The 15634-nt window shown below is 38.7% G+C and overlaps 1 protein-coding gene across 3 annotated transcripts in view; it reads right to left on the bottom strand.

Moving 5' to 3' along the window:
- UBR2 (ubiquitin protein ligase E3 component n-recognin 2) overlaps positions 1-15634 on the bottom strand; it is a 50479-nt gene extending 34845 nt beyond the window's left edge. For all 3 annotated transcript variants that reach the window (XM_084515815.1, XM_084515813.1, XM_084515814.1), the window contains exons 1-8: positions 15489-15634; positions 11565-11824; positions 9687-9765; positions 8038-8151; positions 4953-5080; positions 3844-3982; positions 1503-1565; positions 173-293 (exon numbers count right to left, since the gene is read on the bottom strand). In XM_084515815.1, the coding sequence (XP_084371941.1) occupies positions 173-293; positions 1503-1565; positions 3844-3982; positions 4953-5080; positions 8038-8151; positions 9687-9765; positions 11565-11824; positions 15489-15566 (982 nt within the window). In that variant the 5' untranslated portion in view covers positions 15567-15634. The remainder of the gene's footprint in view (positions 1-172; positions 294-1502; positions 1566-3843; positions 3983-4952; positions 5081-8037; positions 8152-9686; positions 9766-11564; positions 11825-15488) is intronic.

The following is a 15634-nucleotide window of genomic DNA, read 5'->3' on the forward strand; positions in this document are numbered from 1 at the left end:
TTATACAGAAGTCAGAACTGCACTTCAGTATCAGAAAACAGGATCAACTCCAACAAGATATTGTTTTGCCTTATATATTGCATATGTGAAAGAAGTAGACAACATTGTGAAGCAAGCTGAATTCCTGAAGCAAATAATCTCTAGCTTCTCAAAAAAGTTCAAGTTTGCCCACCTGAATATCCAATAACACTGCCAAGCCAAGTTAGTAGCTTCAGACCAAAGCTCTGATGAGCAACAATGGATGAATGCATAACTTGTACTTTCAATGGCTTCGTCTGACGACTGGTATTTCTCTTTAAAATGGGGAAAAAAAGAAGGTAATGCTTATTTAATGAGGGCTCGCATACATCACCATACAGAAATACAACATGCCTATGATTAATTTCAGTAATTTATAATTTTAATACATATTTAAATGACTGCTATCTGCATGGAGAAGAAGCTAAATCAAAAATCTGAAGTTTGCTTATCCTATTAATATTTTAATGACATTATTATGCAATAGCAGTGTATTTAGGCCAATCCATTTTCCACTCTTCTGCTCTTATCAACAGAAACACTGATCTGCTGCATTTTACTGATAAGCAGCCCCACACATAGCCTAAGACAGCCACGCACATTCATTCTCCACAACATGACATGCAAGTCACACAGCAGCACACCAAGAAGAGAATTTTACCGTTCACAGACAATTTCCGAAAATGAAAAACAAACACAGAATTAAAACAAGAATGAAACAGTGTCCTTTCATCTCTGTGCTAGTAATGCCTGATTGATAAGGTTACACATAGAAGTCATTTGTTCTTTGACTGCATAGGGGGCAAACTAGGTATACGGCACCACTTCATCTCCAAAGATACATTCCTGTTTTCAAACTACTTTAAATAGTACAGTACAGTAACTGTAGTTACAGCATTTCTTTCCTAGTGGTAGCAGCATTGTACACAAATTCTTTCAAGTAACTAAGTACTGCACTGCAGCAGTTAAATGAAAATTAAAGAAAAATAATAATCCCATGTTCTTACATGGAAGAACCTTATAATATAGAGTACAACTATACACACATGCATTCATATATACAAGAAACGCACTTGTAGCTTAGCACTTGGATTTAATCACTCAGTTGCAATTTCAGTGGTTGGGGCTATCACAAAAAGGCGAACAATTTGATATTATAGGAAAAAAATAGTTTAGCTTCACTGATCTGAACTGACATGCAATTAAAAGATTACATTTGAACTTCCTAATCTCTTTTCTGAAGACAGATACAGTCTAGGAAAAATTTCTTAGGAAATGAGTTAGTGTGCAAGTTAAATTATAGGTATAAAAACGAAGAAAAACAGAGCATAAACCTGTGTTTTTGATACATCTCCTTTGTATATCCTAGTATCTCCAACATTTTCTGTTACTGTAAAGAGCTGTGACAGTAACAGTATCACAAAACTATGTAGCAATACCTCCTTTTGGAAACATGCGGCAAGTAAGTAGGTCATGTTACTTACCACTATTACTGATTTTGCTTGATCACAGTACTGGAAGTCTCCGTATCGCACAGATCTACGTCCCTTGAATTTAGTAAAAAAAAAAGGTAATGTTAATACTAGGTTCTGACCAAGAAAGTCAAATGCTGTGGTTTACATTGGTATAAAAGATACAGTAAAGGTTTCAGATGCAAGTTGATTGCGCTTGCTTTCATGCAAATTTCATTTTTTTTTTTTTTTAAAAAGTACTGCATGTAGCTAGATATTTGGGTTTCCAATATGCAACTTGTAGTTTTAAAAAGAAAATAAAACCATGCCATTGTCCTGGTTTCAGTTAGAACAGAGTTAATTTTCTTCCTAGTAGCTGGTAGAATGCTATGTTTTGGCTTAGGATGAGAAGAGTGCCAATAACACCCCGATGTTTTAATTGTTGCAGAGCAGTGCTTATACCAAGCCAAGGACATCTCAGCTTCTTGCTCTGTCCTGCCAACAGGCAGGCTGGGGGTGCAGTAAGAGCTGGGAGGGGACAGACCCAGGACAGGTGACCCGAACTAGCCAAAGGGGTATTCCATACCATCTGACGTCATGCTAAACAATATATAGGGGTGGCTAGCCAGGGGAAGCCAGGGGAGGGGGGCCGGACTGCTTGGGGTTAGGCTGGGCATCGGTCAGCGGGTGGTGAGCAATTGCATTGTGCATCACTTGTTTGTACACATTATTATTAGTAGTACTATTATCATCATTGTATTATTATTATTATTGTTATTATTATTTTCCTGTCTTATTAAACTGTCTTTATCTCAACTCACGGGCTTCACTTTCCATTTCTCTCCCCTGTCCCAGAAAGGGAGGGGGGAGGGTGAGTGAACGGCTGCGTGGTGTTTAGCTGCCGGCCGGGTTAAACCACGACAGCCATATATGCAGTTACCTGCTAAACAAAATCTTGTGTGTACAATAATTCGTGATTTTAAGACACAGCCACTACATTTCAATGCCTTTAAAGTAGATATTAAAGCTAATTGACCTTCTAAACAAATGTTACTAAGGCACGTAGTTTATTTCAAAACTGTAAGGTTTCCACATTGTATGCTGCCATTACGTAAATTAAAATAGAGATAGTTGGTTTAATTTTTGCTGTATTACAGACAGGACAGCTTACTCAAACTTTAGACCTTGTCTGATGCCAAAACATTGTTTCAGGCATTGACTTTTTTTGTATACATACACGCACATGTGCAGACACATGAATTCCTGAAGCAAATAATCCCTAGCTTCTCAAAAAAGTTCAAGTTTGCCCACCTGAATATTCAATAACACTGCCAAGCCAATACATACAAAAATTTGTATGTATTTAAAAGTAGGACAGATGAGCAGCAGGGAAAAATCTCCAAAGTCCATCCAACAATAAATTGCATGTGTTTAAGTCAAAGGAATCTTTATATAGGTACTGATATTACAGAAATAGGGTACTGGTAATACAAGAATTAAATGTAGTTCAGCGTTACATAATATAAAGCAGTTGAATTTCCTTTTCCACTGCCTTTCTTCCAGTCTAACCACTTCAACACCCGAAAGTGATGTTCTCATTGCCATTTTGAAAGAGATGCTCCTTGTTGTGTTGTCCATCCCCTGTGTCGGCCCCAACCCCCCAAAAATGCATGAGGAAACAAAATATAAAAGGACACTTTTTCAAAGCAACAGTCTTAGAAGACAAACAAAAAGATGCAGCTGTCCCTAGAAAGTTAGCCAGAGGAAAAGAAGCCCTTTTGTAAAAAAATTCACACAAGCCAGAAGACGCACACAACTGGCAGTGTTTCTGAGACCTATGTACTAGTTAAAATCATATTCAGTATGTAATGATTCTGAACTCATTGTTCTCTCTAAATGCTGTATAGAATGCTTTACCTTTTCCTGCCATTTTTCATCTAACCATTACAAAAAAGAAACATTTAAAAACCACAAATAATTCCGTAAGCACAGGAACAAAAGCAGCCAATTACGGATTTTATCCCTCACAGTGGACAGCTGTTACTCTCTTCCCTTGCTTGGAGCAAGTACAATGGATCTTACAATGAAAATTCCCTGGTGTATAGGAAGCCATGAGCTAAAGCTGCTGCCTGCCTTTTGCAGAGGGGCTAAGAAACATTCTGGTATCTACACTCGTAAGAGTTACTAGAATACAGGGATGCTGAAATATATATTCAATCTTAAATGCAGTTTGGGTTGGTCAATAAGTTAGTGACCTAACACATGTGGCTCAATCACATTAACCATACTCTTTGGGAAAACAAATTAAGTAAGTGTGGACATATAAAATAAACACTAGGGTAAGCATAAAATTTCTAGAAAGGAATTTACTTACATCTCTATCTACTGTCGTTGCAAAACCAATAGCTTCCTTCTGTGTGCAGTTGACAGCTTTCTGAAGAGTATAAATAACTTGTTCATAGGTGTGGACTTCATCATTAAAGAGCATGCAGTAGTAGGTATCATTCTTCTCACTTCAAAAGCAAGCATTGGATTTATGTAATTCAAAGTAATACAGTTTAAAAGATCAACTTGTAATTTAACAACGTTTTCCACTAAGCAGACAACCCAAGCCTGGGCTTCCTTTGCTACAGAGTTATATTCCAAAAGGACTGACCCTCTCTAACTTGTATAGGAACATGCAACTTTCCTGAAGAATTAAATCCAAAATGAGCAAAATCTTAAGACAAAACTTAGGTCTGAGTAATACTTTTGAGAATTCGTTGATTGTGAATCAGCAGTTTCCTAAGGAAAACATATTTCCTTCCAGTGCAGCTGTGCTCAGTACATTCTCCCATAACTTCCTAGAGGTTTCACTGGTCTGGCATTATTTTAACACACCTGTTTCCCCAGTAGTACCACAAATTTCTGTTATTCAACAAAAGCTTGGCAGTCTCTGAAAGAGAACTCCACAATCCTCAAAGCCACAACTTTTTAAGATTACATAGATTCAGTACAATCTTTTGACCCCCATCATTTTGTTAAATAGCAGTCTTCTTCATACAGCACAAAGTTACTAATAGGCCAACACACAAAAAAAACCTACATATCTATGACTATACTTTGTTATACTATATTACAATATTATGTAACGTTTCAAAATTTGTAATAAATGGCTCACAAAAAGCACAAAATGCTTTTGCCATTAGAACTCAACTTCAGTGCCACCACTTGTTTTAGGGTATTGTACTGTAGTAATATTTCCTTTACAATATTAGGAAAATTAAGTTATCACAGACACATTGCTTCATCAACTCCATGGAAAGAAATGGGATGTACCCAGAAATAAAAAATAGAGGAAAAATAAATCCATTAAAACTTAGTCTATAGCCTACAAAATATTCCTGATAGAATTTTAGGAAAGACAGAAAATAGGCTTAAAGTAAGAATTCACATTTTTTCATTTGAAATATCTGCAGGCCTTTAAAAGGCCTATATACTTACATCATTTCTAGGCCAGGCAGTTCATTTTCTTTTTCCCATGTTAATATATCTACTGCATATTTAAATGTGATAGCAAAAATATTATAAGCTCTTGCTACCATATCTTCCGGTAAGTGCACAAGAGGATCCTGAAAAATAAGTATAAATAGCAATTGAGAAATTAAATGGCATTCAGAATAGGGAATTTTGTCAAATTCAAACTTCTTTGTGTCAAAGATGATGTAAGCATCTTTAAGGGTGCCTTTCTTTAAATAACTTTGCATTTGAAAGGAACAGAGTCAATAATCAGCCTGTTTTCTTTTTTGTGTTCTTCACTGAAAATCACCAAACTGGGAATCTAGCATTCAATGCCCAAACGCTAACTTGCCTATGATCACCCACTTAAATTTTCACACTTCTGTGTTTTCACTTTCCTTCTCACTTCTGCATACCTTCTAATATAACCAACCCACTTTCAACCTCAGCCGTATCAGAACCTGCTTTTTCCATAACGTCTTCAAAAAATGTTATTTGAAATCACTGTATTTTGTTCCACTTACCAGTATTAGTAAACTGCAGAACATGAATAAATATACATTTGTTGCCTTCTTTTATAAGTACCAAGCTTTTAGAGGCAGAAGTCTTATCTGCCCAAGAATGTACAACCACCAGCACACTGAGATCACAAGTTATGATGGAAGTCTCTCACACTATGGAATCTGCCCACATGTCCATCTTGTTCAGGGACACCCGTTCCCTTCTGCATGGGAACACACCTCCACTTGTGCCTGCTCTGCACTCTCCGGGGTGCCCCCATTTGACATCTGCAGCAGCCACTATAAACTCAGCCTCCCTTCTCTGCCAGAAGGGAAGGGCTGCTGCTGCTAAGGGAACTGAAAAGGGGAAGAGAAGTCCTCCTCAGTCTGCAAACTCAAAGGAACTTCTTTCTGGAGCAGAAAAAGAGATCCACTGCCATGTTACACACCTGTAGTTAGTTCCCTTTCCCACAACAGCAGAAGCTGATATGTCAGTCCCCTGTCAGCTAGCAGATAACACTACAATTTCCTTCCAATCCATTTCATGGGATTTGTGTACAAATAGAAAACATCAAAAGCCTCTTCAGCGAAGGGCTTCTGCTTCTCCTACTGCTTTACAAATAGAAGTGTATCAAGACACAACCATCAATTCTCAAAGTTTTGATGCTCAAATCAACTCCTGCCTTTTCTACAAACCTGGAAAGGGAAAACTGCATGGCCTGCAAGCCACCTGTTGGACCACATGGACTGATACTGGGTCACTGACTCAATTCAGAATACTATAGAAATCTGTGTAATAGTTAACAGAGAAAGATATGGAGTGGTAGCACAACTTCTGTTGTAGGATTACAGTGTACCACCAAGTTCTATTTCAGTACAGTTTACACTGTATCAAAATGGCCACAATAAACTTTTCAGAATAAGTCTGCATTATTTACAGCAGGCCCTCAGCAGTCAGCAATTCACCCGTACTGTGAATTGTTGTAAACTCCAGTCATTCTGTACATTGTATTCATACTCTAAAAAAAAAAAAAAAGTTTACTTATACTGTATGCTGTTTATTCAACCACCCACCCCAACATACTCTGGGGATATTTGGAAGTTTTACAGAAATGCTAATAACCACCATTCCTCTTTTTTGATTAATTTAAAACTTATTTAGGATATGCAGAGTTATCAGTCACCAACAGCAAAGGCAAACCTTAAACGGCTGCACTGCCTCTGTTCCTAACACCTTCAGCAAAGACACATCTCTGGGCAAGGAGAAAGCAGGCTACCAGTGAACTCAAACAATCCTTGATCTACCTCAAACACAACGCTCCACGGGAGGATCTCAATCCCCATCACTTACGGGAAAGAAGCACAAAACCTGCCCAGTACCTGAAGTTTTTCCATCAATCAAATTACTGCCATCTTTCATTGCCACCATAAGTATCATTGCACACTGCAGTAGCAGCCAACCCAAGATCGCAGAACACGTTTTCTGAGGCTGCCCAGTAATGTAACCTGGCAGGCAGGCCAAGCAGTGAGTCCATGCAGAAATTGCTAGGGGTTGAGACAGTGAGGACAGATTTTACAAGGACTACTGTTACTGCAAATATGGTTAGAGTAGCTTCACTTAAAGCATCAGATCAGAAAAATTCGTGTGAAATTTTTTCTCATATATTCCCTTCAAAAAATGTCACAAATTCTATTGCATAAGAACAGCTTTAACTGGTCAGACCAGAAGTCCAACTGGACACTATCATTCCTGAAGCATAACAACAGATACTAAGGAAAGAATATAAGAGCAGAATGCACCTCTGGTCCTTAAGACCAAGAGACTACCTTAAGACGAAGAGACTTCCCAAGTCAAAGATGGTAACTGCACTTTTACATAGCCATCAATTATTTTTTCCTCCACAAATAGGTTAAATTGCCTTCTGTACATACATAGACTTTTAGCAAGTACAGTGCTTTCTATGTGGCATTAATTTCAACAGCTTGAATTCATACTCTAAATAGTGAAACTTTTTTTTTTCTAGCTTCATTTAATATATCTAAGTCATTATGCTATAAGAAATTGTGAAGAGATGTTCTCTTATTTACCTTCTCCATAGGAAACAAGCTCTTATAGACGTTTATCTTAACTGTAAGGCATTTTTGTAATAGCAAGGTATTTTGACTCAAAATATTTGTGTGCTTTATTTTGTGAGAATCAGAACATATGTTACACAGATAGCTTAATTTGGCTTATTCACACAATTACATACAATTTTTTTTCATCTGGAAGACTGCCTCTCAGAATAAGAGAGAAAAACAAAGAAACTGAACTAAAGCTGCACAGGCAACCAACAACATACAAAATAAAGCCTTCAAGTAGAAAATGTCATTCTAAGTAACTCTAAGTTTGGTAAGACTTTGTCTAATTCATAGTACGGTTGAATATTTCTATTAAATTTACTCTAGTCTCCTGTGAACGCTCATGTTTTGGCATAGAAGACTAAATATCAGCTCATTTGAATGGTTTCTTATACACACACGTGAACAGTTAATAGTGTTTTGAAACAGGATGTCTTAACTGTTACTACCTCTTCTTCTGCAGTCTCTGAAGTGTTAAGTTCATGCTTTTGACAGTAAGGACCTTCTTTCCAAGCCTCTGTATCACCACAGTCACAGAAACCTCCTCCACCTGATGTTGTCATCTGAAATGATTTTTAAAACAAAGTCATGTGAACACACATATAAGCCATGCATGCACATTAACACAAGTAGTCACAGCTAAACTACAAAAGCATGACCACAACACCTGATAGCTTTTTCCAGTACCCTCTTCAAAAAAGTAAAATCGTGTCTGTTTCTATGATGGCTGAAAGCTTATATACTTCAACCTGTCTATGCCACAAGGAAAGAAAAAAAAAGGTCCAAAGACTCCTATTCTACCCACGTCCAAGGCTGTGTATTAATGTACACAGTTTACAACAGGACAACATGGTAGTAATGTGCAGCTTTCCTGAATTTTCTACTTGTAATGCCACCTTTGCTACTTCAGATTCTCACATTTTTCATCTGAGCAAAGCTTTATCATTTCATGTAACATTATTAAAAGGAACAGATGCACTGTTTGCAATAACAGGAGTTCCTGGACAAAACTTACAAACTGTTTGCATCATAAATCTTCATAAGCATAGTAAGCAGTAGCTGAATACTGTAATGATGTACCGTTCACATTGTTTTAATAAACTTTTACTTAAAGCAAAGATAAGCTCAAATTAATAAACGTAACAGTTTTTGAACCACAACTATTAAATAATTCATAGAATAATTCTTTCTTCACCTATTTGTGTCAGGAAGGTATATTGTATACATACAAATACACCCTACGGTATCAATAGAGTTGGATGGACATTTGAAATATTTGCTTACACTTTCGGATGTCATCTAATTCCCTAAGCAAGCTTGCAGGCTAAAAACCTCCTAGAAGCATGCTGACAACAGCAATTGGGTTGGGTTTCCTGAAGCAGGTTTTGTGTTGTTTTTTTTTCCCCTTCTAAATTCTAGCACTCAATGTAAATCAAATCAATGCATAGTTACACTAACAGCAGTGCAGTGAAGCATTGTCAAAAAACGATTTACAGAAAGGCTGCAATTTGCGTCCTGGTCTAAAAACACACCAAGGACTTCTAGTTCAAAAAAAAAAAAAACCCACAAAAATAAATCTACACTATTAGTAGCAGTAGACATAGGCATCTACAGTTTCAATTTGTTACTTTCACATTATATTTAAAAACAACCAAAATTGCTGATGTTGTAAAGAATTTAATATTAGACATTTAAAGGAAATAATTTTAAAACAATAGTAGTTTCATGGTAAAGGTTTTTCAATACCGTCTAAAAATCATCGTATTCAAAACAAGCAAAAAGCAAGTTTAATGCTGTAAAGCACACTCAAGGGCATATATTAAAAATAAACACATTCGTAAGTTTAGTTGTTGTACATAAAATGTCCTTGCTCAGCATTTAAAAATACTAAACTTCAGAATGTACACTCAAATTCAAACACTCAAGTTCATACAAGATTATTGCACAGACCAACTCCAAATGTCATATGCACCCAATGTTTTGAAATTAGGGATATATTCTATAAATACACATTTATAGTTTGAACTATAAAGAAGGAGTTTCATACACATACAAAGACATTAATGACTACACCACATACTCCAGCAGTATTACTAACCCTGTATCGGTGCTCTCTGTGAATACTTCCAAGAAAGCACTCCATGCACAACACACAAGTTGGGTCAACTGCACAGTCTCTGACAACAGGAGAGAGGGAAAAAAAGCATTAAACAAATTTTTAGACTTTTATTACACATTCTACAACAGGTAATGGTCAAATATCACCAATATCAGCCTTCTGACTACTATATACGTTATTCTGAAAGATGAAAGGGATAGGGTGCAAGGAGGGGGAAACAATTGAAATGGAGAAAAAAAATATCTGCTCCCAAAACAGAAGAGGCTATAGAAAGTTTGTTTGGGTAACGTTTATACTTGGTTAACTTAGCCACTGTCTTCCAAGAGGTGAGACAAGCATATATGCAAGTAAACAGGTGGATTACAGCTTGCAGTGCAGACAGGTATACAGTATAAACCTAAGCAAGTTCTCTTGAGTACAGAGTACTAGCACTAACAACCTTCAGCCATCAAAGACTTTTTTTTTTTTTTTTTTTTTACTGAACACTGGAAAGAAAGACAGTACACAACAGATTACATCAAACGTCTGCTTCCAAGTTTAGACCTACAAGCTCACTGAACAGGTCCAAGAATGCAATTTCCTCAACCAGAAGACTGGAGAGCATAATTAAGTCCTGTCTACAAGCATGGCTGCATTAGACAGAAGTAATATTTCTATGAAAAAAAGGACTAGAAGAATGAAGGAAACAGTTATGCATTATTTTTAATTACCTCCCTGAGAAAAGCAACACTGAAAATACATGAACTTATATAAGGCAACTGCTTTCAAGCCACCTCAGAATAAAGGGACCCAGGTTATGCAATGTAAAAGTGACCACCAGGAAAATCAGTGTCTTATGATGGTTATTTTAAAAACAACAATTCAGAGAAATAACTTATTTTGTTCAAAAGATGACATTATAGATCCTATGGAATGTTATTATCAAGAATTTTCTTAATTTCATTTCACTAAATAAATCTGACCAGTTAATCACTGGAAGATAATCAGGCAGCCACAACTTAATATGCATGAAGTACCAAGTCATTTTCATGTTTCTTTCCTCCAGAGGAACCGCTGAAAGTAAAAATGTCAACGCAGAAATATAGGAAGCTCTTCTGTTTTACAGTAATTTCTGTTTGTGGAACACTGCATTTTTAAAAAATACTAAAGGAAACCACTTATTACAACAATTTGGAGTAGATTAGTTCTACAAAATTGGGTATCAATCCTTCAGAGCGCTAAACTTATGACAAACTCAGTACCATTGGCAAAGTAATTTCTCAAACAAGTGAGGGGGCTTGATAAACTAAAGCAGAAGCAGAACTGTAAATTTCACAACTGGAAAGCTGCTGCTTTTAACAATTTTTGTTAACTCATAAAACATTTATTCTCTATCTTCAACAAAAGTTTCATTTAAACTCTCATTGTTGCTCATTACCAGCTATAAACCAAAGCAATTTCTTAAAACACAACAGGAAACAGTAACAGGGATCTAAGGAACCCACAAATTTCACCTCCTCCACCTCAAGATGAGAGGCCTGAAAACCCTTCTTAAACACCTCAACTCCATGATACGCACCTGCCCAATTATTTCTGATTAATGCCATGAAATCACTCAGAGTTCACCTGAATTACTTTTTTTGTCTTGCATTACTTCTGTACAGAAATCAGTCCACAATATACTAATTAATATTTTAACATTTATAATCCCATCGTGTGTTAAATTTTCCTGGTCCAACCCATCACAAAACACAACCACAAATTTACTTTAAAAAGATATTTGAGGTATTACCTTTTCATTAGGACAGTACATTTCTATCTAAACTTGTTCTGTAACTTCACAAACGAGACATACTTCGAAATTGCATTTTGAACTACCTGCAAGAATATGTCGGCTCTCCCACTTTAAAAACACGGCCGCAGAGATGGGAAGGCTTGTTCGCTTGCTCAAGCTTTGGAAAACCAAATGCAGGATCTTCGCCACAAAGATACCATTCCATTGGTCCCAGCAAAACGTGTTGTGCCAGCATGTCTTCTCTTTGCGGAGCAGGGTTGGGACCCCTACAGTAAATTTTTGGTACATAATAGGCCAGATGCCGATACACTTCTTTCTGAAGCTCACTTCCTTGTAGCCATTTCTTTTAAAATAAAAGGAAACAGTAAAAAAGTAATGTTAATAAAAATACCAACCATAGTTCTATCCATCAGGAAGCCTTTTTTATTTCTAACTTGAAAACCTAAAATGGCATTACAAAACCAGAAAGCCTTGCTTCCTTCTAAGTGTTAAACCTAGCAGATTACATAAGACAGACATTAGGAAAGGAATCATCTGTTCACCAGCCTGCACATTTTATCCGTTTGACACAAAGCAGTTTGTTGTTGTTGTTTTCCAAAACACAAGATCTAAGAGTTCAAACTCTTCAAGGTTTTCCACCAGGATGCGTGACCAGTGAAACGTCCCAGCGCTCACCGTGACTTTTAAGGGTATGCTGGCTGCATTTACGCGGCGTGCAGACTGATGCTGCCAGCTGGGGACACAGAGGCGCAGCGGAAGCCTGGAGTTGGCACGGAGCAGGCAAAGACAAAAAGCACAAGGAGACTGGCAAGCACAACATTAGGTAACCATCCACCTCATTTAATTTCAACAAATTAACTAAGAAAATAAGGGGATCTATTTTTGTTTCTCCTACCACCAAAATAATAACTCATCTGAATTACTATTTCAAGTATGTTTCATGCATGAATTCTCTCGGTCAATCAGTTAAAATCTGTTCTGACAGAGATTTTAAAAGCCAAACTGCTGTATAACCTGCCAACAAACAGCTTTCTATTTTTTTCCCCCCTGTACTTCACAGCTCTTTCTAGGTGTGTCATAGTGTGTCCCCCGTATACACGCACACCAGAGGAGTATACAATAATCCTCAAAGCCAACACTTGTTTTACTCCAGCCTTGTGGATTACATTTTTATAAAGGTCTAAACTGCAAATTAAGGCTGCAAGGCTTTTATAATAAATAAATGGGAGCAAGCATTTACTGCGAGTGTGCACTTTATACCCTGTATGATATAAACAGCCGTAGCATGCCACTTCTCATCGTCATGCCATTTCTCACTCTAAGTATGACAACCAGATACCCCCAGGCAACTCCAGATAAAGAATCCAGAATCAACCTGAAACTGCACATGAAAAGCAAGAATTAATTATACCAAAATAAACAGGTTTGATAATCAAATGTTTTAGCTTGGTTTACTCTGAATTGCATACAATGAACTCTTAAGAACTTATGCTTGAGCTAACACAGTTGTGGTAAGTTCTTCACAAAACAAAGAGTTAGCAAAGCATTTACGCCATTCAGGGGTAGTAGTTTGTGGTGTGTCTCGTTTGTTTGCTTGTTTGAGTTTGTGCTTTTTGTTTTTAATGCAATGCAATGCTTTCGTTTACTATTTTTTTCTAATGGAGGACTTCATATAAAAAAATTTATTTGTCAATACAGCTCTTAGTATAAAATTATGCTTTCCTCACTTCTCCTTCCCTCAGTTTGACTCCTTAAAATCAAAACCAACCGACTAAATCTTTCTGTGTTCATCTTGCTTTGACGGTCAATGCCAGGATTTTTTCCAACGAAGCCCATGGGAAAAGATCCCCCAAGCCCCCATCCACCTAAAAGTTTAGAGATAATCTTACCATTGCCACCAGGATGCAGACAATATTGCACCAAAAAAAGAAAAAAGTCATTGTTAAGAATTTAATAATTTGATTTTGTCCCCCCTGCTCATGAATCTTTTCATCCTCTTTGATCATACCTACTACTGCCAGGAAATGACCCAATCACAGTGGAACTGACATTGCCTCTCCCATGATTCCTATTAAATAAGAACATTTTTAGATGATTTTCCAGAGGATACGTTAGTAATTACACCTGCACTTTTCTCAGCAAAGTGCCTTTAATTTCCACCTTTTAAATCAGTAGCACATCACTAATTTCTGCCTAGAAAACAGACAGTGCCTATTAGCTGCACTGCAAGCTCAGGCAAATACCTGGCCAGAGAAAATTCTTGTTCCTCAAGTAAATGGCTTTCCCATCCCCAAAATTCTGGGAGTAATTGCCTGAAAGTTAGGCGTGGCAACTCCGAGTGTCATCACACCTAACTCTCTTTGTGGATCCAGTTCTACACACAACTGCTCTCACAGTTCTGAATCCTGGCTAGGAGAGTATCGGAAGGCAGGAGGCATGGGCTGCTAGGACAAGGAAACAAATGTCACACCAAGAGCCACCAGGAAGGCAACTCAACACGCTGTTGTGCATGTGGAATTGCTATTAAACAATATATATGTATGCACATATAGGTCATGCTGCTTTTCTAAATCACTGCCTTAGAGGTACTGAAGTGCAGTAAAACTACTCAAAACTTTGGCATATATTCTTCAAGGAAAACAACTTATATTGAGGCAAACTTTCTTTGTCTTCGATCCTGAAGTCACATGTAAGAAAAGCCAATGTTCTGTTCTCCCAAGAAAGCTTTTTCTGAGAAAGGGAAGCGTATTTCTCATTTCCTCCCCCCTTAGACTTATTACTCCCTGGCAGTAACTTTTGACAGCCTTGAAATAACCCAAAAAGCATTTTTCAAATAACATTTATGTAAGCAAATATCTAATGGTCCACCAAGTGTTCCTACTAAACCCCTATCTCTGTAAGAGATACTAGAAGAACAATACATGTAATACAAACAAGTCGTGAAACAATTCAATTTACTCTTTTCAAAAGCTAAAAGGTGTAATTTAAATTATTTATGTTTTTGCTAGCTACATAATAGCTAAATAGCTAAGTAATAGCTAAAAATGCACCTGCACTCCAGGTTCATGTGCTGCTACAGATACCGGTAATTTATCATTTTTGATTGTTATTCTGTGGAAATTCATAGTTAAGTTTCTGCAACGAGAAATTGAAATGCAAAGTGCTGTAACTTGCTGTGGACTAGTGTTTGTTTTCTCGGGATTGTGTTAGCAGCAAAGTAATGCCAGCAGCAAAGGAGGGCAAAGGAAGTGAAGGGGAGAAAAACAGTGCTAGAAGCCAAGTACCCTGGTCACTTATACAATCAGGCAGCACTGGTTGTGCTTAACTCCTAACACAGAGCAGAACTGGCAGCTATAGGTCTCCAAAGTGTAGCTTGTGCTGGAGAATAAAACCGAGAAAGCACAGACTGAGGTTACGATGGCGCCTGTACCTACGCAGCAATTCTGCCAATGTGCTCCACTTGGTGGACCTCGGGTTTATCAGCAGCGTGACCCAGAAAAGCAGCCACCGCTCACAGCGATAAGGCCGCCTGGGCTGCGTTTGTGCTAACTGCGCACATTTGCCCATTTCATCATCCCCCTGCCTCGCTGTAGGTACACCACAGCCGGGGGGTGAGCCGGGCTGTAACGCTGTCTTTTGTTTCTGAAGGGGCCGACGCGGGTCAGCCCCTCGAGGCCCATCCTAGGGGCGCACAGAGGCAGCCCCGCTGTTCTGACACACGGAGCCAACCCCACGGGCAGGCAATGCCTCAGACCGGGCACCCACACCACAGCGAAAACAAAACGCGTCCCCGCACAGCCTGCCCGCACGGCTCGGACTCACGAAGGGCTTTGTACAAAGCCGGGAACCGAGGCAGCAGCAGAACCGAGGCTCGGGCCCCCGGGTTCCGTCCCCATCCCCCCACAGGGCCCCCCCTCCCCCAGCGCCCCCACCTCCCCCGGGCAGACCCCCACGGCCGGCTCGACCCGGCCGCCACCGTCCCGCTGCCGGCCGCTGCCCGCCCTCACCGCGGCGATCTCCTCGGCGGAGCACTCCAGCAGGCCCCTGTCGAAGGCCGGCACCTCGGCCTCCAGCTCCGCCGCCATCTTCTGCCGCCGCCGCCGCCGCCGCCGTCACGGAAGCGACCCCCGGAACCGGGCCCTGCCGGCCGCTC

This window comes from Aythya ferina (genome assembly GCF_964211825.1).
Source record: "Aythya ferina genome assembly, chromosome: 3".
NCBI lineage: Eukaryota > Metazoa > Chordata > Aves > Anseriformes > Anatidae > Aythya > Aythya ferina.